Source organism: Trachemys scripta, chromosome 13 (assembly GCF_013100865.1).
Source record: "Trachemys scripta elegans isolate TJP31775 chromosome 13, CAS_Tse_1.0, whole genome shotgun sequence".
Classification (NCBI taxonomy): Eukaryota; Metazoa; Chordata; order Testudines; family Emydidae; genus Trachemys; species Trachemys scripta.
Window position 1 is genome coordinate 42,384,075 of NC_048310.1, and position 25,692 is coordinate 42,409,766.

The window sequence follows — 25,692 nt, forward strand, 5'->3', positions numbered from 1 at the left end:
CTGCATTACCCACCCACCCGGTCCCGGCTCCAGCTGCATCCCCAGTCCCCAGCGGCCAGGGCGCAGCAGGGGCTGGGCTGAGCGCTCCCACCCACGCGGCCCCCTCCTTGGCCACGCGGGAGCGTGTCGGCGTGGCCCGAAGCCAGGTCCTGCCCGCGCCGCGGAGCCCCCTCCCCTGGGGGAGGGGGGAGCTGGCAGGTGCCCCCCCCCCCCTCTGCGCGCACGTTGCCCGCTTCCTGCGCCGCTGCTGCGCGCGCCTCGCCCCCCCTCCCCTCCCCTCCCTGACGCAGTGGTGCATCTCCCATTTAAACCGGGGGAGCCCAGCCGCTCCCTCCCCCTGGCTGCAAACCCGGCGCCGCCAGCAGCCGCAGCCGCCCGCCGCCCCGAGCCAGACAAGCCCACGCACGTGGGTTGATTTACACCCCGGCTCCGGCCAGCTGCCTGCCCCCCCCCCTCGCCCAGCCCCCCCACGCCCCGGGAAGGAGACTGGGGGCGACTCGGTGCTGCTGCTGCTCCTCCTCCGGGGGGTGGGGCGGGGGTCGCTGCCCGCCCGCGCGTGGGGACTTACCGCCCGGGGAGCAGGAGGCTGCAAAGATCGAGGCGCAGAGGGGAACCGGAGACCCCCGCCCTGCATCGCACTGAGCCGGTGAGTCTCGCGGGCGCGTCCCCCCTGCGTGCCCCCCCCCACCTCCTGGCTGGAAGTCACCCCCCGAGGCGCCCCCCCTCCCCCAGTAAAGCCTTTCTGCCCAGATCCGACCTAGGGAATTGGAAACGCAAGCTGGGGGCGGGCAGTTCTTGGCTCTTCTGCCCCGGCTTGGTCCAGCCAGGTGTGGCCCTAAAAACGGGGCCTTGTTTTTTCTCCCGCTCCAAGGTAAAATCTGGCTGCGTTTCATCACCCCGATAGCCTCGCCTTTAAGGGTGGGTGTCCATCTTCGGTGCTGGGACGCAGCCCTGCTTTCCCGGCGCGCCTCGGTGCTGCAGGCGTGCCAGCAGGGCTCCCCCCCGCTTTGCAGACATTGTGTGGCGAGAGAAAGCTTTGCTCTTTTGTTCGAGAAGTGGGGGGGCCGGTGTTTGGTCTCCGAGCCCACCGCCTGGGTTGGCGGTCCATCTGTGCCTGGATTCACCCAGCCTTGCAGTGCCAGGCTAGCGGCTTTTTTAGTGCCTGGCATTTCCGCAGTGTAAGTGAGGGTTGTTTGGTTTTTTTCTTGTTTTGTGAAACGGGTGAAGCTCCTACCTACCTGCATTGAACAGCCAGTGTCTCTCTCTCTCTCTCTCTCACACACACACATGCTCCATGTTGCACTTCCCACTCCATCCAGGCGCCCTGTCTCATTCCTGATCCAAGCTGCTTTGAGCTCAGAGGACTCCGATCATCCCTCGCTAGTGGATTTTCCCTACTGACTGTCTCCAAGAGCTTTTCCCCCCCCCCCCTTGCCATTTTCACCTGTTGGGAGAATACGAATCACAATGAAGGTTCTGGGACATAAGATAGAATTATTAACAGGTAACTTGTATATATTTTTTTACACCATTCTGAAGGCACTGTTCCGTCCGCTGGGCTGATGGTCGAGTTACTTTCCAAGCTAGAGTCAAATGGGTTTTCCTATTTCTAGCCCAAGCAACGAGTCTTAAATGGATGCAGCTAGTTTCAGTGACACTGCGATGGCATAATGACTTGGGGCAAAATCCTGCGAGTCGGGGAAATCCCCAGTCGCAGACATCATCAGATGCTGGCTTGAGCCCTCGGTCAGCTGCCTGTCTAGAGGAGAGGGTGGGATATTGCTTTCTGCAAGAACGTAGCGGTGGTGGAGAGTTCTGATGTATTGAATCCTGAATAGGAGGCGGTGGGGTGGGTCGGCTGGCTGCAGGAGTCCAGGTTAGTTCAGAGCCTGGGTATCTTTCACTTTTTTGGGCAGTTTTTCTCCTTAGCGAGTTAGTGTTTGTGCAGTGTTTGGAAACATAAAGTGCCCTGTAAGTCTAGTTTATGTTTTTCCTCAGTGACAAGCAAATTCCCTGCAGCCAGTCAGCTGGCAGCCGCTTTGTCTGGGGTATTGACCTCCATCCTGCTCGGTAATCTGCCTGTTGCTGTGGGGAGGGGGTCGTTAGGGAATGGAGAACGGGGCCATTTCTCCATGCAAGGCACTCCAGTTATGCCCTCTGTGACGCAGGATGCTTTCTGCCTCCTCCTCCACAAGACCAGTCGTTGATCCCAAACCCTAGTGTGTGTCAGCACCCCCATACCGCTTCGGGGTTCCTCAGACAGGATGGGAGAAGAAGAGGTGCTGGAGAGTCATGATTTCCCCTGCTGCATAAGGGCCCCACTGCCTGCCCACAGTACCTGGGGATCTCGCTTGGCTTTTTCCCTGTGTTGCTTCTGGTTGCTGACAGCCCAGGCATCTGCCAAGATGCTGTGGCTGGGCAGTTCAGGGTATACTATGGCAGTGGGTCCCTGCGATGGGGGCACTGTGTGTTTGGGGCGCCAGACCTGTGATAGGGCTGTGAAGTGGCAAAGAAAAGGGTCTGTATTTAGCCCCAAATATGTTTGGGGCTCCGAGTTCGCCGGCAGCGCCTCACCATGTTTGAGGGGCAGGATTCACAACCTTACGAAGTAGATCCGGAGAACAACTCTTAACTCTTGGTTTTACTGCAGTACTCTGCAGTAATCGCCCCCAACGGGAGGATGTGGAGCTATTCCGGTAGGATCTTTTTGTTCTAATAATCCCTAGCTCTTCTCTAGCACTTTTTATCAGGAGATCTCACACACTTTACAAAGGAGGGCAGTGTCATTATCTGTGCTTTACAGATAGGGAAACTGAGGCACGGAGTGGGACCAGGACTTGCTCTCCAACACTCCTGTATCTCAGACCTGAAGCGAGCCTGGGTTTCCTCCAGAGGCTAATCCCCTGCACCCCAGTAAGGGCTGGAGCTGGTAGGGTGACCAGATGTCCCGATTTTATAGGGACAGTCCTGATTTTTGGGTCTTTTTCTTATATAGGCTCCTATTACCCCCCCACCCCCGTCCCGATTTTTCACACTTGCTGTCTGGTCACCCTAGGAGCTGGGGGAGGAGGCAGCCCAGTCTGTTACTAGGGAAGCCATAACTAACTGGTGGGGGACCCAGACAGGCTATCAGGAAGCTGACCTGGGGTGAATAATCTGCTGATTTTATGAGCACCCGCCTTGTTGGAGTGTCACCAAGGGAGTAAGGAGACGTGGCTGAAGCCAGGGTCCCTCTTATGGCAGGATAGAGGACTGCTGCAGGGAAGGTGCTGGAATAGGCATGGGTACTGTCTATTTTCTTTCTTGCTCCAAACCCTCCTGCGCTGTCTGGCTACCTTTCTTTCTTTCCGGCTCTGAGCTCTGGGGATTGGGGGTGGAGAACAGGTTTCACGCAGCTGTAGCTGCAGTCCTTGTAGACAATCGGTAAATAAAGGGCCCATCTTCACAGTCAAGGCTGCTGTGCTTGGGGATCTCATTAGCTCACAATAGCACCTACCCAGCTGCGTGATGTATGTCTAAGAAGGTTTAGTCTTCGGGGACCAAACTGTGCCACAGTATCAGGAAAGATCAGGGCTGTAACAGGAATCCATAACACGGTTCCATCGACACAGACTAGACTGAACCAGACCTCAGCCTTCCACGTGACAGAGTGGACGTGAAAGTGCGCACGTCTGGGCTCATGCCCCGCATGGAACGCGCTGCTCTCTTGTTGAGCAGTAGGGAGCGATCCTCCGTTGGCATGGGACTCTCCCGCCTCTGGCTTCTAAGGCACTGTGAACGCAGCGAGAATGTTGGCGCCAGCTGGGTGGCCTTCAGGCCTGGGCTTCTTGGGGTAGGGACGGAGGGATGCTGGAGAATGATGCCAAGTCCCTTGCCCTGTGATCTGTCCAAACGGGGGTGCAGTGTGTGGGTGGGGGGGGGGGGATTTGGCCTTTCCTAGGGTGGGGAGGGGAGCGGAGCAGACCCTATTGGGAAAAATTTGCTCTGCAAGGGACCAAGATGAATTGTATGAGGATGCTTTCCCTTGGTATTGACATTAAACCAGTGGTGCCCCCCTCCCTCCCCTCCTCAGGGACTCCAGGTTAGACTGTGACACTCTGATGTAAGCTTTCTCCCCCCAACCGGCAATGGATGGAGGCGAAACTTCCTTGCCTCCTATTTCGCTGAGGCCTTGTTCTAGACTCTCTTGATTCGGGGTCTCCTCCTGAATGCTTCCCTTGCCTCCCTCCTCCTCCCATTGCTCCAACTCTCCTTCACTCCTCCATCTGGCGCCGGGCCAGGCCTGGCTCCTTTGGGAGCTGGTTTCGTTTCTCCCCATCGATCAAGGATTGCTCTATTAGGCCAAAGACTCCGTGACAGGACTCCTAAGGAGAGGGGGCTGGCACCAAGGAGGCGTGCAGACACATTGGCCGCCGTGCCGGCAGGCAGTGCCTGCGTGTGTGGCAGGCGGAACCGGCGGAGAGCCAACAAGCCGTTCTGTTAGCTCAAAGATCCCCAGCGCAGCGTCGTAATTCACGAGTGTAATGGCGTGATCTGTATGCGCTGCCCTTACAGGGACACTGCTCTTTATAGCCTCCCCTGCTCTTTCACTCGCCTGTTCTTAGAACCCTTCCCGAAGCTTCATAATAAATAGTCCCTCCCTGACGTACAGTTTATTCCTTCTCCAGTAGGCAGGCGTTCTGTTTGGTTGTGGTTCGCCGGTGCAGCGAAAGCCCAACATGGCTGCCTTTTGTTTGCTTCTGGTGTCCGCAGGAGAGGGTCTCTCTGGGAGCAGAGGCAGGGTGTGCTCCATTATTCTGCTAGCTCACTGGGGCCCGGGCTGGCTCTCACTTTGTTTGTACAGTGCCTGGCGCAATGGGGCCTGATCGTAGCTGCAGCCTGTAAGGGCTACGATAATGCAAACAGTAGCCAGCCCATTCATCAGCACTCTCTGTCTGACGCACACACAGAGGGAGATTCGAGGAGGCTTTTCTTTCTGCAGTGGGCGGAGGGGAGAGCTAGCCCCTGGAAGCAGACTCTCCGGCTGTGTTACATGGAGTTAAATTGAGCCCTGGCACAAGTGGGTGTGTCTCCTCTATGCTTCAGTGCAGGTTCTCTTTGTTGTGGTAAGAGAGAGCCAGTCATTGCAGAATCTAAGGATGGAAGTACAGCAAAATAAGAGGCATAAGCAACAAGCACACATGTTCTGCTTGGGCTCCCCTGGGGTTCAGTCACTTGGCTTTTGCTTTAAGTCTCCTCCCCGGGTAGTGTGGTGAGGCTATTGCACTCCGGCGGGATTTGCCCTGGGCTCTGAACGTAGACAGGTGATAGCACAGTGTTACACCTTCCATGGGAGTGTTCCACAACCTCCGACCTTGCACAGAAAACGCCCTGTTTCCCACTCCCAGTAGTCCTACCGTAGCTGTTCCTTGTTTGCGTCTCAGACCTGTGATGCTGGATTGGAGGGTTGTGGATGGAAAGATGGCAACACGTGGGGCCCCATCTACAGAGGCAGGTCTGCTGTGCCAGGGGATCTCAGTGCCCTGACCAGGTTATAACACGGTTTGGTCCTAACCCACTACAATTAGCACACAGGCCTTGAGTCGGAGTGCGGGTGTAATGTTCTTCCCATGACCAGGCCTTCTCAGGAGGTGGGCAGATAAATGTTGGGCAAGGCGGAATTTGGGTGGCCTTGGCTGTTTGCCCCATGTAGTGGGAGTTACAGTGGGTAAGCCTCAGTGATGCATGGTGGGTTACGGTTGCCAGGCCTCGGAGGAGAAGGAGTGGTCTCCTGGTAAGTTGGAAAGACGTTTTTCCTGGTCGGTCTCTACCTGGTTATCCAAGAGCAGGGGTAAGTCCAGTACTGCCGTGCGGCTTTGCAATAGGACACATCAAGGAGTTGAGGGGAAGGTCGCTGGCTCCTCAGATGGTTTCCCTTTCCAGCGCCCCTCTGGGCGGAGCTTCAGTCAGCTGTTTTCATCCAGGTGTCTGTCGGTGGCCAGCACTGACGTGCGTGAGCACACAGCAGGGCCGTTTGCTGAGACAGACGCATAAGGCAGGATGGCATCAGCACACCAGTGGCAGAGGAGCCTGCGGTGCCTGCTGAATTCCCCAGGAGTCTCGTGTATCTGTCGAACAGAAGAGGGGGCAGGCTTGGCCTCTGCAGGATTTCACCTAGGAGGAGCATCACCATGGAGATCTGCTGGGGAGATGTGATGACCTAGGTTAGCAGTAGGCTGCCCATTCTGCCTGCTCATGATGGCAGGTCAGTAGCCCTGTCTGGTGGGTTGTAGGCTGTTGATAGAAAGAGCACAGAAGTCTGACCACAAATGCTGCTCAAACAGCCTCTGTGCTGGGCCAGGTCTGAATCCTGAGTTGAGGGGCTGACGACAGAGATTGGCAGGAATGGTGTTGCTCCTCTGACCAGTTGTTGAGGAATGGGGTAGAGAAATGCACCTCCTTATGGCAGTGCTGACTGTGGTCCAAACCATTTCAACTACTCCATCTTCGGAGAATCCAAACTGCTGGCAGAACGTAGTCGCCAGCCCCAATACGCTGAGCCACCCAAGAGTTTCTCCTCCGCTTAATCTCCTGGCAGGACTGTGTGTTCCCCCAGCTGCTGTGTGGCTGGCTGAGTGCCTGGAGAAATGCCAGAAACACTGAAAGCTGCTTTGCTTGAGGAGTTGGGGAAGTTACCTGCCATTGCCGGGACCCCCAGAGCCCTGCACAGGGGGAATGGACCTTCTGATTGTTGGTTTGCAACTTTCAATATAAAGCTGTTTTATTTCTGGTCCGGGATCTTAAGCAGCTAAAAGGGACAATGCTTTTCTATTCTCCTTCAAGTCCTTTTGTCTGCCTCAAACGTCCAAAAAGCCTGAAAATTGAGAGCCAAGATAAAATCGATTGTGTAGCACTGTTCTTCATTTGCACTGGTCCTAGTGTACGTACTGCGTGTTACACAGTCATCCCCGTTCTCAGACCCCACGATACCTCGGCCTGGTCGTGAGATTACGGCACAAGGCTAGGCGCTAAAGGGCAGTCCCCTCCGTGAATACAACACGTCAGCACTGGGAGTCCGTGTTGAGTGCCCACCAGTCACTAGGGAAGGGGGCCAGTCAGCAAGTTTTCAGGCAGGTAGATTGTTGTCTTGTGCGTATTCTAGCGCCCCCAGCATGCTGCGTGCTGGGAACTCACAGCTAACGCTGAGCCCATCTCTTCTTAAAGCCCTGCCCAGTCTATCCGAATAGCTGTCTAATTGCTGCTATGAAACGTGGTCAGGGCCCAGCTGCGTTGTAACAGGGCTTCTCATTGTCAAGCAAAGGAACCATGTCTTGAATCGCGTCTCTGCGAGGGTAGCTCTGCCAGGGCGACCTGTTGACACCGTGAGTGTCCTTTGACACTGTTGAAATCATGTTTTTATTTTGAGAACTAACTGCTTAAATTGGGCTAGAGCCCTGCTCGGTCCAAGGCAGTAACGTGGGTTACACAGATGGGTCCCCTCAGGTGTCGGTCAATCCAAGATAAAACTATCTCAGGGGAGAACTTTGTTATAACTGGATGATCTCCCAGCAAGGCGGCTGTTGCAGCAGTCTTATTCCTAGTGTTTTTCAGCCGGGGGAGAACATGGGTCACTACTTTCTATTCACGCAGGCAGGAAGGAGCCATATGAGAATACGGTTGGCCCATAGCCATGGTTCACAGCTGGGTTTAAACACTGGGGCAGGGTTGTATCCCACCACGGATGGGAACTTGGAGGCCATTTCAGGGGTTCAGTGGGAGGTGAGATGTCCCAAGCAGAGCCCACGCTAGGGGCATCCCATTGAGTGTCGAATGCATGGACTTTGCAGACCGGCAGAAAAGCTACCGAATGTGCTACCCTCCATTCTTACCCTGGTGTCTGGGCCATTCACATGCTGCAGTGATGCTGTTTGAGCTTCCAGGGTGCAGATATGCAGATCCCCCTTCAGCTCTGAACATCTTCGCATCTGTGGCTTGAAGTCTCACCCGTAACATCCCCTTGATCAGTGCAGTTTTGGGTGGCCTTATTATTTAGTATGGTAGAATCCCCTTGGTTGGCACAGATCCTGACAGAAGGGGAAAAAAGCACCTGTTAAGCGATGCCCCCGGTCCTCAGAGGTTCACAGGGCGAGATTTGTTTGAATTCCATGGCTTGCGGTGTAAAAAGCATGAAAAGGCTAGAGAAAACCACATGAGGGTAAGAGGGGCTTATGTAGCAGCTGTAACAGAGCAGGGAAGCAGCGTGATGAGGACAGTGGAGTGGGAAACACGTGCTAGCAAACTGTGATTTGCTCCTGTTAGCTATATAAACTGGCTGCACGTACCACCTCCTGTGCCAATTAAACAGGCAAGCAACACCAATAATCCATTGTTCAGAGCCATTGAAAGATACTGTGCTGAATGTCTGTCCCCAGCCATTGTCCCAATCAGGCAGGGAGAGAGCTAGTTAAGTGGCTGCTGTTTGAATTAAGCATGTTGCCTTGGTGTGTACTCCACAGTGATGGACGCAGGGCCCGGACTTCAGAAACACCTTGCAATGAGTCAGTTCTACCTCTAGTACACAGCCCTACCAGACACGGTTATCCCTAGATCTCAGGGATTTACAAAGGAAGGCCAGTGTAACTATTTCTGTTTTACAGATGGGGAAACCGAGGCATGGAATGGCCAAGTTATTTGCCCAAGGCTACATAGCTAATCCACGGCAGAGCCAGGAATAGAATCCAGATCTTCTGATTCCCAGTCAGGGCTCCTACCCAGTAGGCAAGCTGCAAATACTTCAAGCTTTTTGTGAGTGCACTGTCTGTGGGTTCATGGAGCGGTTGGATGTGTATTGGTATGGGAGAAACCTGAAGACCCTATCTGGCCCGTGCTATGTACAGAGAGCTGCGGGAGAGCGTCTTGAGAGCTATTGATGGGGAGCCGGTCTAGTGACCACATAAATACAAGTATGGCCACAGTGGGTCAGACTAATCGTCTATCTAGCCCAGTGTCCTGTCTTCTGACAGTGGCCCATGTGAGATGCTTCAAAGGGAATGAACAGGACAGTTATCAAATGATTCATCCCATGCTGTCCAGACCCCATATCTCGCAGCTTAGGGACACCCAGGCCATGGGGTTGCATCTCTGACCATCTTGGCCAATAGCCATTGGTGGACCTGTCCTCCATGAGCTTATCTAGTTCTTTTCTGAACCTGGTTATACTTTTGGCCTTCACACCATCCCCTGGCAACGCGTTTCACAGGCTGACTGTGTGTTGTGTGACGAAGTCCTTCCTTTTGTTTGTTTTAAACCTGCTGCCTATTAATTTCATTGGGTGACCCCTGGTTCTTGTGTTATGTGAATGGGTAAATAACACTTTTTTCTTCACACCATTCATGATTTCTAGCCCTTGATCATATCCCCCCTTACTTGTCTCTTTTTCAGACTAAATAGTCCCAGTCTTTTTAATCTCTCCTCATATGGAAGCTGTTCCATCCCCGTAATAATTTTAAAATATATCTTTCTTTGAGATGGGGCCACCAGAACTGTGCATCATCATTGTCATCAATCCCTTGGAGTTTGAGGAGGATTGTCTTCCATAAAATGATAGCCAGCATGCAAGGTGTGGGCGTACCATGGATTTATATAGCTGCATTATGATATTTACTGTCTTATTATCTATTGCATTCCTAATGGTTCCCAACATTCTGTTTGCCTTTTTGACTGCCGCTGCACATTGAGTGGATGTTTTCAGAGAACTATCCACAATGACTCCAAGATCTTTCTTGAGTGGTAACAGCTAATTTAGACCTCATCGTTTTGTATGTAGTGTTGGGATTATGTTTTCCAATGTGCATTGCTTTGCATTTATCAGCATTGAATTTCATCTGCCATTTTGTTGCCCGGTCATCCAGTTTTGTGAGATCCCTTTGTAACTCTTCACAGTCTGCTTTGGACTTAACTATCTTGAGTAATTTTGTATCATCTGTAAACTTTGCCACCTCACTGCTGATGCCTTTTTCCAGATCATTTATGATTATGTTGAATAGCAGTGGTCCCAGTACAGATCCCTGGGGGAGACCGCTATTTTCTTCTCTCCATCCTGAAAACTGACCATTTAGTCCTATCTTTTTAACCAGTTTCTGATCCATGAGAAGACCTTCCCTCTTATCCCATAATTGCTTACTTTGCCTAAGAGCCTTTGGTGAGGGACCTTGTCAAAGGCTTTCTGAAAGTCCAAGTACACTATATCCAGTGGTTTACCCTTGTCCACATTTATTGGCCCCTTCAAAGAATTCTAATAGATTAGCGAGGCATGATTTTCCTTTACAAAACCCATGTTAGCGCTTCCCCCAACAAATCATGTTAATCTTTGTGTCTGATAATTCTGTTCTTTACTATAGTTTCACCCAGTTTGCCTGGTACTGAAGTTAGGCTTACCAGCCTGTAACTGTCAGGATCGCCTCTGGAGCCTTTTTAAACAATTGGTGTTACACTAGCTATCCTCCAGTCATCTGATACAGACGCTGATTTAAGTGTTAGGTTACATACCACATTTAGTAGTTCTGCAATTTCATATTTGAGTTCCTTCAGAACTCTTAGATGAATACTGTCTGGTCCTGGTGATTTATTACTGTTTAATTTATCAGTTTGTTCCAAAACCACCTCTGACACCTCATTCTAGGACAGTTCTTCAGATTAGTCACCTAAAAAGAATGGCTCAGGTGTGGGAATCTCCCTCACTTCCTCTGCAGTGAAGACTGATGCAAAGAATTCATTTAGCTTCTTCGCAATGGCCTTGTCTTCCTTGAGTGCTCCTTTAGCACCTTGATCCTCCAGTGGCCCCACTGATGGTTTGGCAGACTTCCTGCTTCTCATGTACTTAAATAATTTTTGCTATGCACTGCTAGAGAGAAGGAGACCCAGCAAGCAGCTGACCCAGGCTGGGCTGTTCCACAGGGCATGCGCACCGCTGTTTGCATGGAGACTTAGGTGAGCTCTTGCGTGTAGAGAAGCTGCCATGTATTATGCCATGAGGCTGTATGGGTTGGGGCTCTTGCACTTGTTGTGGACTTGACCTAGGCAAGGCGAGAATATGGCTTTCACAAGCCTTAATGTACTGGAGTTGGGACTCCTGGGCTTGATCCTAGATCTGCCACTGACTTGCTGCATGAGCCTGGGCAAGCTGCTTTGCTGCTGTGTGCCTCAGTTTCCCCAGCTGTGAAATGGGGATGCTCATTCCTTACTTCCTGGAGGTGCTGGCTGGCTGCATTCACAATGTGCCGAGATACTATGAGATCCTGGAGACGAGGTTTGCCCATTAACTAGGCGTTAACTGCTTGCCCAGCCAGCCCGACCTTGCCCTGCTGCTGTATGATAGATCAGCTGCCTCTGTGTTGTCATTAATGATGCTGACGTGAACTGGGGCTGGATGAAAATTCCCCAGCTGGGTCGAAGGTGCCAGATTTCTTCCGTATTGAGCTATCGGGGAGACTATTTTTTTTTTAACCCTTCCATGGACGTGGCGCTGTCATTGCTGCTGTTGTGGAGCTGTGGGCTGCTTCCCATGCTGCTGCTTCCACTGCTTGTGCTGCATGCTCAAGTGTGTCAAAGGGGTTAAAGCCATCCTTGTGCCCAGTGACGGCGAAGGGGGATAGTGATCAGAGAAAGGTCTGCACCACCACTCTTTGGGTTAACCGACCATCTGTGTGCCGCATGCCTTCTGGATGCTCCCTCACTTGGGATAATTCCTTAGATTAGAATTACTTAGACTAGAATAGAAAATCCCTGGATCTGTGCTGGGCATGTGTGGGTCTTCACGGGGGCTGTGATGTGATTTGGTCACAGAGACCCCCTTGGGACTGTCATTGATGTGCTGAATTTACCTCTGAGCCCATTTTTCCTGCCAGCTTGGGACTCCAGAACCCTGTCTGGTTGAGCCAGACACGCTAGCCTGCTGCAACACAGACCCAGGTCTGGTCCACGCCCCCAAAGCTGCAGGCTTTAAGTGAAAACAGCTCAGCAAGTACTCCCGTCTCCAGCACCCAGGCGCCCAATTTCCAATGGGATCCAAACCCCAAATAAATCTGTTTTATTCTGTATAAAGCTTATACAAGGTAAACTCATAAATTGTCCGTCCTCTATAACACTGATAGAGAGATATGCACAGCTGTTTGCTCCCTCAGGTATTAATCACTTACTCTGGGTTTATCAATAAAAAAAAAAGTGATTTTATGAAGTATAAAAAGTAGGATTTAAGTGGTGTCAAGTAATAACAGACAGAACAAAGTAAATTACCAAGCAAAATAAAACAAAACATACAAGTTTAAGCCTAATACATTAAGAAACTGATTACAGATAATATCTCTCCCTCAGAGATGTTCCATTAAGCTTCTTTCACAGACTAGATTCCTTCCTAGTCTGGGCCCAATCCTTTCCCCGGTACAGTCCTTGTTAGTTCCAGCTCAGGTGGTAACTAGGGGATTTCTCATGACTGGCAGCCCCCTTTGTTCTGTTCCACCCCCTTTTATAGCTTTGGCACAAGGCAGGAATCTTTTCTCTCTGGATCCCCTCCCCTCCTTCTAAATGGAAAAGCACTAGGTTTAAGATGGATTTCAGTATCATGTGACATGTTCACATGTCCTGTGAGACCCCAAGCCTCCATTCTTCCCAGCCGGACTCTCAGGAATGCAGGAAGGCTTGCAAGTAAACAGAGCCATTCATAGGTGATTAATTCTGAAGCACCCTTAATGGCTTCTACTTAACATGTTTACATCAGTACTACAAGTTTATATCTTACTCTCCTAACTCCAGAAATAGACATAATACATGCAAATAAATGGGATGAGCACACTCAGTAGATCATAAGCTTTGTAATGATACCTTACAAGAGACCTTTTGCATAAAGCATATTTCAGTTGCATCATATCTATACTCCTAAGCATATTTTCATAAAACATTATGGAGTGCAACGTCACGGGCTCAGCACAGAAATCTCATTGACAGATGGCTGCATGCGCTGCTTGGGAAATGCAGCCCCCGACCTTGTTGGCAGGGCTGAATTTAATGGGCCTGCGGCTCCATTTGTGGCACAGTTTGCTCATCACACTGTACAGCATTAGCTCCTTCTTGCTTTATTGAGGCATTAACCACCTCATTATTGGGATCACCCTTATGGAAAAGATCTGCAGAACTGAACAGAGAACTCTCCCTCCTGGACAACCCATGGAATTCTGTAGCAGGAGCTCATTCCCTGTCAAATTCCAGAGGTTGATAGAGTATCTCCTATAGAACCCTGTTAATGTCGTCTTCTCTATTAAATTCCCCAGGACATTTCTGTAAAGGGTGACCATCGCAGTCATGCCCAAAGCCTCCTATGAGCTGGGGACTTTCTGCTCTGAGTTGCCAGTGCTGGAACTAGAGCTTATCTGAAAACTTTAGAGTTTTCAGTGCAAAATTCAAACTCAAAATACTCTGAAATGCCACCATGGTGCCTCATGGGAGTTGTAGTTTGGGTGCTTCTGCCTTCAGCCTCTTTATACGCCAGGCTCCCTAGTCAGACTACATCTCCCATGATGCAACAGTCTACCCTCTTGGTGAGGGGAAGTGGTGCAGTTGCATGGCTGCAGTGAATCATGGGAGAAGAAGTCCAGTTGGGAATCCCAATCCCTAGAGAAGAATGGGAGCACAAAGCACTTATACTACAACTCCCATGAGGCACCACAACAACATTTCACCCTCAAAGTATTTTTGGGTTGAGCATTCACTTCAACAACAACAAAAGGAGAGAGCAGACATTTCCACCCAAAAATGTTTTCTGGTTGAAAACCCAATTTTGCATTAAAAAAACACAACAGTTTTGACAGAAAATGTTTGACCCGCCTTAGCCTGAAGCTCTAGTTACAAGAGCATTTGGAGCAGATGAACACTCCCTTGTCAGCTCTCCTTTTCTCTCACTCCAGCTCTTTCCTATTTCAGTCCATCCCTCCACATGCTGCTGCCTCCGTTGCATCCTTTTTATAGCCTTCTCCTCTGGGGAGCTGAGTGGCAAGGGCTTGCACCAAGGTACCAGTGGAGCAGAGACAACCTGTGCATACCGATGGGGGAAGGGCAGAGTGAGGGCAACTGGCTTCAGCAGTGTTACTGAGCATGCACCGTAAGAACATAAGAAAGGCCGTACCGGGTCAGACCAAAGGTCCATTTAGCCCAGTATCCTGTCTCCCGACAGTGGCCAATGCCAGGTGCCCCAGAGGGAGTGAACCTAACAGGCAATGATCAAGTGATCTCTCTCCTGCCATCCATCTCCACCCTCTGACAGACAGAGGCTAGGGACGCCATTCCTTACCCGTCCTGACTAATAGCAATTAATGGACTTAACCACCATGAATTTATCCAGTTCTCTTTTAAATGCTGTTATAGTCCTAGCCTTCACAACCTCCTCAGGTAAGGAGTTCCACAAGTTGACTGTGCACTGCATGAAGAAGAACTTTCCTTTTATTTGTTTTAAACCTGCTGTCTATTCATTTCATTTGATGACCCCTAGTTCTTGTATTATGGGAATAAGTAAATAACTTTTCCTTATCCACTTTCTCCACATCACTCATGACTTTATATACATCTATCATATCCCCCCTTAGTCTCCTCTTTTCCAAGCTGAAGAGTCCTAGCCTCTTTAATCTGTCCTCATATGGGACCCGTTCGAAACCCTTAATCATTTTAGTTGCCCTTTTCTGAACCTTTTCTAGTGCCAGTATATCTTTTTTGAGATGAGGAGACCACATCTGTATGCAGTATTCGAATGAGGGCGTACCATCGATTTATATAAGGGCAATAATATATTCTCAGTCTTATTCTCTATCCCCTTTTTAATGATTCCTAACATCCTGTTTGCTTTTTTGACCGCCTCTGCATACTGCGTGGACATTTTCAGAGAACTATGCACGATGACTCCAAGATCTTTTTCCTGACTTGTTGTAGCTAAATTAGCCCCCATCATATTGTATGTATAGTTGGGGTTATTTTTTCCAGTGTGCATTACTTTACATTTATCCACATTAAATTTCATTTAACCGTCCGTATGAGCATGCTCAGTACAAGCCAAGCAGCAAATTGGGGGGTGGGTGGGGACCACATACCCCCGCATGTGCCCCCCCCCGTCACTCAGGGAGTGCTCTATAAAGGAGAGGGCAGGGAGCTTTACCAGGCAGCGCCCTCTGCTGTGCGTGGTGCGCAATGGCTGTGCGTGAAGCCCCGCATCAGAACAGCTGGGGAGAGATTTGGCATCTAAAAATACATCCCGTCTGCATTGGGTCCTCCCGTTTCCATGGATACAGCTGAGCCACGGACTGTGTGTGGTCAGGGGCTTGGATGGGACAGGAACGATCTGTCCCCAGTGCAGTCCAGGTGCGCTGACGCAGCCAGGTGCTTCTCCCTCTAAATGACGTGGGGTTACTGAGCCGCATGCTGCCGGGAACACCCAGGAAACCAGCCGGCACCGGCTAGCAATCAGTGCGACTCTCCGGTACCCCCGCTCGCCTCCTGCACGGACCCAGGCGGGGATGGCGTGGGAATCCGTAGAGACCTACCAGCGCTTGCCTGGGAGCCCAGGGTTGTCAAAAGAAATCGAAATAGAAAAGATTTCCACTGGGATGAGGACATGAGGCCTAAGCCGGAGGTATCCATCAACCACTTCGCTGCTGCCTAATGCACCAGATCCCTGGGGCCAACCATGCTTCTGGGATGGGTGGGTCTTGAGGGCTCTACACCTGACTCTCATCTCATGGCCGGGTGAGTAATGAACCCACTGATGTCCATGGAGGTACACCCATTTTGCAGCATTGAATCCCCATAGGTTACAATGGTGGCTACAGCTGATTGACGCTGGCATCAGTGAGATCAGAATGGACTCTAAGCCAGGGGGTTTCTAAGACGTCTGTCACCTTGGGGTGCAAGTACCATCCCCCTGCTTCCTCTGCAACCTGGCACAATTTCCTGGGTCCTTCTTTCCCTGTGGGTGCATAACAGGGGCCTAAGTATTATTCTCCTCGAAGCTCTGGTCCTGTCAGGCACAAGCGAATACGCCGGTGACGTACCGCTGTCGTGCCAGGCACCTGGACGGGTCCCATGAAAGAGGCCCACGCTACTTTGCCACTTTCAGAGCCACTCCGATCATACCAAGCTCATCAGGGTCCCTGGGCTCTGGCTCTCTTGACTGGTCCTTCCTTCCTCTATCTCGGCTCAACACATCCCCACCTGGGGAAACTTCCCCGCCCCCGGTCAGGCTTTTGGGAGCTTGGGCCTGCACTTCTCCACTGGCCGAGGCTTCTAGCCCTTCCGTCCTCTTGGCTTCTAGGCTGGCTTCAGAATAGGGGGAAATCCTGGCCCCACTGAAGTCAGTGGTGGAACGGCCATGGTCTTCAGTGGGGCTAGTACTTCTCCCCTGAGATCGACCCCTCCTTGATAGGGGGATATTGAAATTCTGTTGTACTCCAGGTGAGCAGATTTGGCCCTCGGTTACTCCTCTGGAGCACCCATAACCTCAGTGGGGTTGCATGGATGTAGCTTAGGGCAGAATTTGGCCCTTGGTCTTACAGTTTGTCTCCCTTTTGTCCCTCAACTCAAAGGGCTTGGCTGTCCTCTGCCTTGCACCAGTTCTGCACTGATGTGACTCCAGAGTCACTCCTGACATACAGCAGGGAATGGGAGAGGTGAATCAGGCTTCCTCTTACCCTCAGATGGCTGCCCCAGAACAGGAGGAAGAAACAGAGAGATTCTCCCTTCACTTAATTCTATTTCAGAGATGCTGAGAGTTGGGATTTCATCTTTAGCTCTGCTCAGACTTGAGCCTCGGTCCTATCATTTTTAAGATAACCAGGATAATGACATTCAAAACCAGTGGGAGAACACTTCAACCTCTCTAATCACTCAGTGACAGACTTGAAGGTGTCAGTTTTCAACAAAAAAACTTCAAAAACAGACTCCAAAGAGAGACTGCTGAACTCGAATTAATATGCAAATTAGACACAATTAACTTAGGTCTAAACAGAGACTGGGAATGGTTGGGTCATTACACTAATTGAATTTTTTCCCCCCCATGTTAAGTTCTCCTCACACCTCCTATGGGTCATCTCGATTATCACTTCAAAGTTTTTTCTTCTGCTGCTACTGATAGCTCATCTCAATTGATTGGCCTCTTACAATTGGTATGCGTACTTCCACCTTTTCATGTTCTCTGTATGTATAAATATCTTCTGTCTATGTGTTTCACTCTATGCATCTGAAGAAGTGGGCTGTAGCCCACGAAAGCTTATGCTGAAATAAATTTGTTAGTCTCTAAGGTGCCACAAGTACTCCTGTTCTTTTTTCAGGATAATGAAATCTCTCTCCCATGAGAAGCCTGGCACGGTCTTAAAGATGGGTGAATAGCACAAGACAGTTTGTACGGATTCTTCAGAGGAAACACCAGGAGTTTGCTTTGGTGGTATTCACAGCCTGTTTGATTTCCTCTCCTTCCCCGCTCCTGTGCCTGATACTTCCATTTTTTGGTTTTCACGTTGTGCAACTGAATACTCCAGGTGAACGTGTTCCTCCCTTAGCTCTCGCCTGGTATGTCTGTGTGCCCAGCTTGGAGATCTTGGCCTCCTGTTTATAAGTTTCGGATGTCCAATCAGGGAGCAGAAATGATAGCGTGTTCAATGAGCGTCCAGTTGCACCCTACTAAAAAGGAACGATGAACGGCAAGCGGCTGACAAACGATCTGAGGGTCATGGGGAAAGCGACAACTGAGACTGGTAGTGAGCAGCAGCGGGTGGGGACATGAACACAGACCCCTGATCTGAATAATTCAGCTCGTCTCCTACCCCGCACGTTGCTATTTGCAGGCGTTTCCTGTTCTGGGGTTGGCTGTCAGTGGAGCTGTGGCCACTGACACGAGCAGAGGATCTGCCCCTCTCTCTGTAATCAGCATGTGCCGTCACGTCAGTACCCTCTATCCCTCAGGGGACATGCAGCAACAGGCTGCAGTTCCCTCCCCTGCTCACACGCTGTGCCACGGGGCATCTCCTGGGGTGCCAGCTTAGGGGTTTCCTGAACTCTGCAGGGTAGCACACACACGTCTGTCTAACGAGACGAGGGCTTCTAACTGGCTCAGAAAGTGACTCCACCAAAGTCAGTGTCGTTGCCCTTACTTAAATTCTGAATTTTGGCCCGTGGGCCACGACTCCTCTGCTGTCACACCCATGGGCCTCCCTTGAGCAGAAGTTCCCCAGTCCTGCCCAGTAGTGTGGTCTGTGGTATGCACAGCTGTCTTAGGGGCAGGATAAGACTTGGTAGCCCTGCTGAAGTCTCCAAACCCCCTTAGGGCTTGTCTACACGGGCACGTGGTCCTGCTTTATGCTAAGGAGGTGGGACTACTGGCAAAACTCCCCATGTGGGTGCTTACTCCAGTCAAAATGCAGCTTCGCTTTGGTTTAACTCAACCCCTTCCAAAGCAGAGTGAGTTAATCTGCCTAATGCCACTGCTGTGCTGGAAAAAGCGGGTCCCTGTGGGTAGTTACAAGCATAACTATCGTGGTTTAGTTACACTGGTGTCACTGGGAACACTTTCCCGGTAGACAAGCCCTTACTTAGGACCCCGACCCTGCACTCTCCAGGGCAGTGGCTCTCACTGCAGAGCCCGGAGCCCGGGACGGGACCCGAGTGCCAGCTGCTCCGGAGCGGGAGTGCCCCCTCCTGCGCAGCGCTGAGCTAAGGAGCCCAGTGCGGAAATGCAGTGGGAGGGTAATGAGCAAATGCCTTGTAATCAGCAATCGATGGCATCCTCCCACTGCTGCCCTGCCCTCTAATCCAGCGTTGTCTGCAAGGGAGTTAATTAATCTCAGCTGCCTGACACCTCTGGGGACGTGAGAGCGGGAGGATGTTTTGGCTCAGGCAATATATAGAGGGCGGAGAGAACAAAGCAGTGGAGGCATCGAGCAACCTCTGTGACAGTGCGGAGGGGCTGTGATGTCTCCTAGGCAGGCTCGCGAGTGTTTCAAGCCTGGGGATTAGCTCAGCAGATGGGGTAGCAGAAGTTCAGACCCATGGGTATTACTGTTGTGTGGCTGGAGGGGCTCCGTTCTCTCTTGGGGGGCCCCACACCAAGCGCTGCCCTCCGTATTCTTTGCAGCATTCAGGTGTGGGCGCTCCCCTTGAGGGCAGGCTTTTGTTCCAGCCCCCAGTCGTATCACTGCATGTGCAGCCTCCTTGGGCTGCGGCAATCCTGACACGTGTCCCAAGCCGAGCGGGGCTGGCCCTGAGCTGAGGGTGGTGCTGCTGGGCTGGTGCCACATTTCACGGTAGGTTGGCCACGTGCGGTCACAATCCTGTGGCTCTTTCTACGGATGTAGGAGAGTTAGCCTGAAATTCCAGCGTGGACTCTACATGCTGAACGCCCCGCTGCTCAGTCAGTTCGATGCAGTCTCCTTCAAGTCCATTGTAAACTGTTGTGCAGTGGAATATTGCACCCCAGAGGGAGCTGTGGTGGGTGAAACGACTGGTGTATAAACTGCTTTGGGAAGAGAAGTGCTATGTGCAGCTGAGAGATTAAACTTACCGGCAGCATCTCCCTACTGTGTCTCCCTCACCTCCAGGGTTTACATGGGAGGCTCTTTTCCCCCGTTCCAAGATCTTTTGCACAGTTGAAATCTCTGTTTAAAGCCATCCAGCTTAGATTGGAAGCTCTCTGGGGGCAGGGATGGTCTTTTAGGTCTGTGATTGTACAGCCCCTAGCACGCTGGGGTCCTGGGTCGTGTCTAGGACTCCTAAGCGCTGTGGTAATACAAATAATAAATGAGAATTGAGGCCCTACCAAATTCCCAGCCATGAAAAACGCATCACGTGAAATCTGGTCTTCCCCTGTGAAACCTGGTCTTTTGTGTGTTTTTACCTTATGCTATACAGATTTCACAGGGAGACCAGCCTTTCTCAAATTGGGGGTCCTGACCCAAAAGGGATTAGCAGGAGGGTCACAAGGTTATTTTAGGCGGGTTGCGGTATTGCCACCCTTACTTCTGCGCTGCCTTCGGAGCTGGGCGCCTGGAGAGCGGTGGCTGCTGACTGAGGGCCCAGCTCTGAAGGCAGCAGTGCAGAAGTAAGGGTTACAATACCATACCAGGCCACCCTTACTTCTGCGCTGCTGCTGGTGGCGGCTCTGCCTTTAGAGCTGGGCTCCCGGCCTGCAGCCGCTGCTCTCCAGCTGCCCAGCTCTGAAGGCAGCACCACCACCAGCAGCAGCGCAGAAATAAGGGTACCCCCTACAATAACCTTGCGACCCCCCCCAACTCCTTTTTGAGTTGGGATCCCCACATTTACAACACTGAAATTTCAGATTTAAATAGCTGAAATCGTGACATTGACGATTTTTTTAAATCCCATGACTGTGAAATTGACCAGAATGGACGGTGAATTTGATAGGGCCCTAACGATAATGCTCTCGCAGATTTCTCGGCTGTGGGTCGGAAGGTAACCGCTGCTCAGCACCAGCGATCTGCTCCCAGGATGGATTTAAGCACGAAGTTGGTGGAGCTGAGCAAAGAAAGTGAAACTCTCGTTTTGTTGCTGATCAGGAGCTTGGGCCTTGTTTCCTGAGGTCCCAAACCGTTCGAGCCACCTGAGCGCTGGCTTGCTCGGGTCCCATGTGTATCTGTTAAGAGTCAACAGGTCCCCACGGCTCAGATTCCAAACCAGCAAACCTGGGCCTTTCCGGCTGAGGTTTTCCCTCACCCCTGAGCAGGGCCACCCGGGGGGGTCAAGTGGGGCCATTTGCCCCAGGCCCCCCAGGGGCCCCCACGAGAATATAGTATTCTACAGTGTTGCAACTTTTTTTTATGGAAGGGGCCCCTGAAATTGCTTTGCCCCAGGCCCCCTGAATCCTCTGCCCCTGAGACTCAGACAAGCTGGGGCTTTGTCCATGCACTCGCGGGCACTGATCTGGTTAATCTGGTGCAAACTCCTGCATGGACGCTTAGTTAAGAGCAGCTTCTTTCAATTTAGCTGAGCCCTGTTCCTAATCCGCGGGAGCTAAACCGAATCAGCCAGGTTTCGGTGGATTTAAGCGCATCCCCACCGCTTTTTGCATCAGTTCAACTGACTCCACTTTCAGTTCACCTTTCGTTGAAACTGGTGCAGCTTTGTGTGTGGACACAGAGCAGAAGGAAGGATTTTTGTGACGCTCCCCACAGCCCGATCTGAGAGGCCTGAGGTTTATGCAGCTCTAACACTGTGCCCTGCAGTTCCATAGATCATCTCGATTTATTCCAGGGGCTTGGACGTCTCAAACTCCTGGCTATTAGGGGGCGACAGCTCCAAAGCCTGCAGAGCTGACGGCCCTGATTCTAGATTGAGCTGTCTGGGGTACTCGCCTGACACCCCTCACAAGTGCTACGGCATTTCTCCTCACAACACCCCTGTTCTCCCCGTGGTACAGAGCGGGAGTGGAGGCACAGAGAGACCGAGGCCGAAGATGTCTTTAGGCACTGCTCTGCTCAGCGTTGCAAGGCCCAAGATTCAGCTCCACAAAGGTCCTTAGGCTCCTAGCTTCAGTGGAAATAGGAACCTAAATACCTTTGCAGAGCTTGGCCTGAGTGACAAAGGAGCCTGGGCCCCTTTCAGTGAGATTTAGCTTTACAATGCTGAAGTGACTTAGGACAGGAGTGGTGCACTGCCTAAAAGTTTTAAAAATTCGGGCCTAAGTGACTTGGCCAAGGTCACCCAGGACATCTGTGGCAGAGCACAGATTTGAACCCAGCTCTCCCACGTCCCAGGCTGGCTCCCTGCCCTCGCTGACCACGTGGAGGATCCAGCCCTGCTGAGCCAGCCCGGGCAGATGCTGCTCACAAATTTGTCAGTGCTTGCGGGCGTCAGCCCAAAGGCTCCCCGTGGGCCAGCCAGCTCAGCGGGGTGTGTGAGGGCACTGAGGTTAAACTCCAGGGCTCCTGGAACGGGGAGGGACAGGCCCCTCTTTCGGGGAACAGGCTCGTGGCTGAAGCAAGGAGCTGGGGTGCAATTCCTCCTCCCAGGGCACGTCTGTCACCCAACGACATGCAGGATCCTCCCTTCCCACGTGGGAGGGTTTCGCAGGCTGCACCCCAGGGTGCCCTCTCCTGGCAGAGCAGCTGGGTGAAGGCGTCATGCCCATGTGCCCCTCCCCCTCCCCGAACATGTATAATGTGGGCAGCAATAGCGCCAGCTTTACCCACCCCACCAATGTCCTCCCCCCCCCGCCCCAGGCATGACTAGGGTCAGTCTCCACGGCCCAGTCAGTCCCTGGCCCCTCTGCCATGGCTGCCCACGGGGGGACCAGCTACTGCCCGCTCTGATAGCCACCATGTGCTGGGCACATCTGTCCCATCCTGATGCCACCCCAGATGGACCTATCTCGGAGAGCCGATCCTTGGGGCGCACACAGCAGAGATCTGGCTGCTCCCCTCGCCAGCTGCAGCCCAGAGCTCAGGCTGAAGGTCTGTGGGCAGTGCCAGGAGGCTGGCTGCCAGGCAGCTGACCTGTGTGCTGGTTTTATTTCCCCCTGCAGGGCTGCTGCTGCAGGAAGTGACCATGGCAGGGCTGCACGAGCTGCGATTCACCGAGGAGAAGCCACTGCTGCGAGGCCAGGATACCGAGCTTGTGAGTTGCCTTCCTTCCCCCCGTACATCCCACCTGTCAGCCTCCTTCATTCCCAACACGCAAGGAGGTGTTGGTTGTATGGAATGGCTGCCTGCCTTGCTTTGCCCTAGCCTCAGTTTGGGCTGTTCACCCAGCAGCAGCAGGTGTCTGTAATGTCCTGGTTTTGTGGGTGAGTTATGTTGCCCTCTAGTGGCTCAGCTGACAGGGTGGATAAGGGACCTACCATTGCCACCAGCTAGGGGAGCTCTCCTTTAGCTCAAATGCAAGGGATCTAGTCCTGACTCTGTGTGTGTGTGTGTGTGATTGTTATCCTCTTCACACACCTTGTCCTATAACAGTGAATCTACCAGTGCATTCTGGGACAGGCATCTGTCCCAAAGAGGCGTTACTAGGAGCACGGGCTTTTGGATAACTTCCACATTAGGATGCAGCTAGGAGGAGCGTCCGTGCTGCAAGTAGCTGCAGTGTTTGTCCACGCTGAAGAGAAACCTACCTGGACTCGTTCCGCTGGATTTCCGCTAACGGCGTAGCTGGCTTTGTGAGCAGCGAGGGTGCCACCATGTGGCCCAACTGAAGAATGGCAGCTTGCACCATGCAAGCATCTGAGTGTCTGGTAGCAGCTGGGTCCCTGTGGAGATGGCGGCCAAGGATCAAGCGCTTGACTGTTCCCAATGTCTCCACTGCTCCCCTCGGCTCGGCCAGGAGTGCAGGCTGGCTGCAGTGACGGGCAGCGCCCAGGTTCTGAAGCAGATGGGATGGTGGACCATGCAAAGGCAGGAGATGAGGGTGGTCTGGCTTCCCCCACCACTTCCTGTTCCTCAAAGGCTCCTTTCATGGCAGCCCATGTCCCATCTGGCGTCTTGCTCCTAGCTCAGCTGCAGGGGGTTATCTGACTGAATGCCCCTGCCAGGCCTGGGAGCCAGGGACGACTCACAGGGACTACCCCCCGCCCCCATGATCAGACCTTAGTAGGAATCCGTCTCTGGCTAAGCTCCCATTTGACGCCTATCGTGTGAGAGCGGAGTGGGAGGGAGGCTGCGTCTGGAAAGCAAGCGGGGAGGAGTTGATGAACATCAACAAGCTGACTTCTTCCTGCAGGCTAGAAAGTGTGGGGGAGACACAGCCAGCCCAAAGAGCAATGCCCCCAGCACAATCTCTGAGGCCTGGGGGGAGGGGAGAACCCACAGATATCTTTCTGAGGCCTCTCAGGGGTGGGTGGGTGCAAGAGACAGACCTGGTGGAGCTGGGTTGATGGTGGGGGTTGGAAGGACTCTCACTAGCTGGGTTTGGGTGGGCTTGTTCCTCCCCCTCCCACTATCTCCTATGGCCTTCTAATGTCCCTTCCCTGATCCACCATGAGGATGAGAGCTCCGGCGTGCCCCCCTCCCTGTCTGAATGCTGACCTTGAAGGGCCCAGCTTGGTCTCTGCCGGTTTCCTGGGTTCCCCAAGCCACGCTCATGGGGGATCAGATTCCAGATGAGAACTGCAAGGAGCCAGCGGACTGCAGCATTCACTGAGATGGTGCCTCCATCATTGCCCCATCCTACCTTGCTGGCCCCAGCTCTGTCAGTGCACCTCCAGCCTGGCCTGCGGCACTCCCTGCTACTGCAGGCACATCAGACACTGTCCAGCCTGCTGAACCCTGGGTTGGCTCTCTCTGGTCGAACGGCGATCCCCAGTGCTGAGAGGGGGTTGGGCCCCCCTTGCTGAGCCGGTCTCCAGCATCCTACCTGATCCCAGGAGTTGAAAGGCTGCTTTGCAAAGCCAGCGTGTGAGCACGGACCTGCCAAGCTGGGTGTGTCACCGCCCGCGTGTCTGTGCTCATCTCGCTGGCCTCGTAAGTCCGAGAACGGGAGCCGGAGGACTGAGTATGTGGTGGGCAGGGCTGCCTGTCCTCGGAGCCTGGAAACGTTCATTTGCTTTGGAGCTGCACTGGGACGTGCCACTGGGCTCTGCAGTGGTGCCCAGGCATGGTGTGTGGCCGGGTCAGGGATAACAAAGGGCTCCCAGAGAACCAGACGTGGTTTTGAACCGGAGACTGCATCTCTGGACGTGCCCTTGAAGCCCTGTCCTCCAGCACTGCTGCTTTGGGGACTGTCTTAGTATCCCAGCATCCTCTCTGATGCCAGGACTCTGGAGTCTGAAGACGTTTGACTTGGCCCCTCCCACCTTTCGGAGGCGGATATTTGCTCTGTGGGGAGGCTGCAGAGGAGGTCACATCCTGCTCATTGGAAATCTCATAAGGGAAGGGGTTTGCCCACGTGTCCATGGTCAAAATCTTCCACTCCTAGTGCGGTTGTGCTGGCGGCTGCCCCCGCCCCCAGCGCTGGCTGCATTTCAGGGCCTCAGTGTGCGGCTTGTCAAGTGCTCTGGGACCCTTTTCAACTCGGGACCATCCTTTCAGCCTGAGGTTCGGATCCGGAATCTGATCTGATCCCAAACTCCCGCAAAGTCTGGACATTTCAGCTGGAATCTCCTCGGCCTTTCCCCTTGTGGAATTACTTACACCTGGGCAACATGTAGGGTGACCAGACAGCAAGTGTGAAAAATCAGGACAGGGGGTGGGGGGGTCATAGGAGCCTATCTAAGAAATAGACCCCAAAATCAGGACTGTCCCTATAAAATCGGGACATCTGGTCACCCTAGCAACATGGGGCTCGGCTGCTGCCATTCTGATTGGTGCTAATTGCACTGGTAAAAACCAGTCACACACGGGGGAAGGCAGCGTTCTGGTCCAGCCTGTTCCAGACAGGCCTGAGACACAAGTCAGATCTGGATCAGAACTCCTGCCAGGGGCAGGGGGAGCTAGATCTGCTGTTCTGTCTCCAGCGAGAGGTGCTACGGCAGAGATGCACTCCGCTAGATTTTCCAATGTGGGCACTAGAGTTGCTTGGAGAATGGGATTTCTGTCCCGCAGGAAATCCCGACATCTTGAAACTTCATTTCATTTCGAATCGGGACAGAGCTGAAATGATCTCTGAACAGAAATCCCCAAATATTTAAATTCAGAAACACTGAGCCGGCCTTCTCAAAACGTTTCATTTTGTCAAAGCATT

At 52.5% G+C, this 25,692-nt stretch overlaps 1 protein-coding gene across 5 annotated transcripts in view; it reads left to right on the forward strand.

Annotated features, from left to right (window-relative positions):
* The first annotated feature begins 285 nt into the window (after nucleotides 1-285).
* The window catches only part of NDRG4 (NDRG family member 4), an 84,218-nt gene continuing 58,811 nt past the window's right edge, over nucleotides 286-25,692 (forward strand). The window contains exons 1-2 of one of the 5 annotated variants that reach the window (XM_034788300.1): nucleotides 286-646; nucleotides 22,544-22,635. In XM_034788300.1, coding sequence (XP_034644191.1) covers nucleotides 22,567-22,635 — 69 coding nt within the window. In that variant the 5' untranslated portion in view covers nucleotides 286-646; nucleotides 22,544-22,566. Of the gene's footprint in view, nucleotides 647-1,047; nucleotides 1,179-1,251; nucleotides 1,505-22,543; nucleotides 22,636-25,692 lie in introns of those variants that run through there. The other 4 variants (XM_034788301.1, XM_034788298.1, XM_034788303.1 and 1 more) reach the window with 4 other exon arrangements.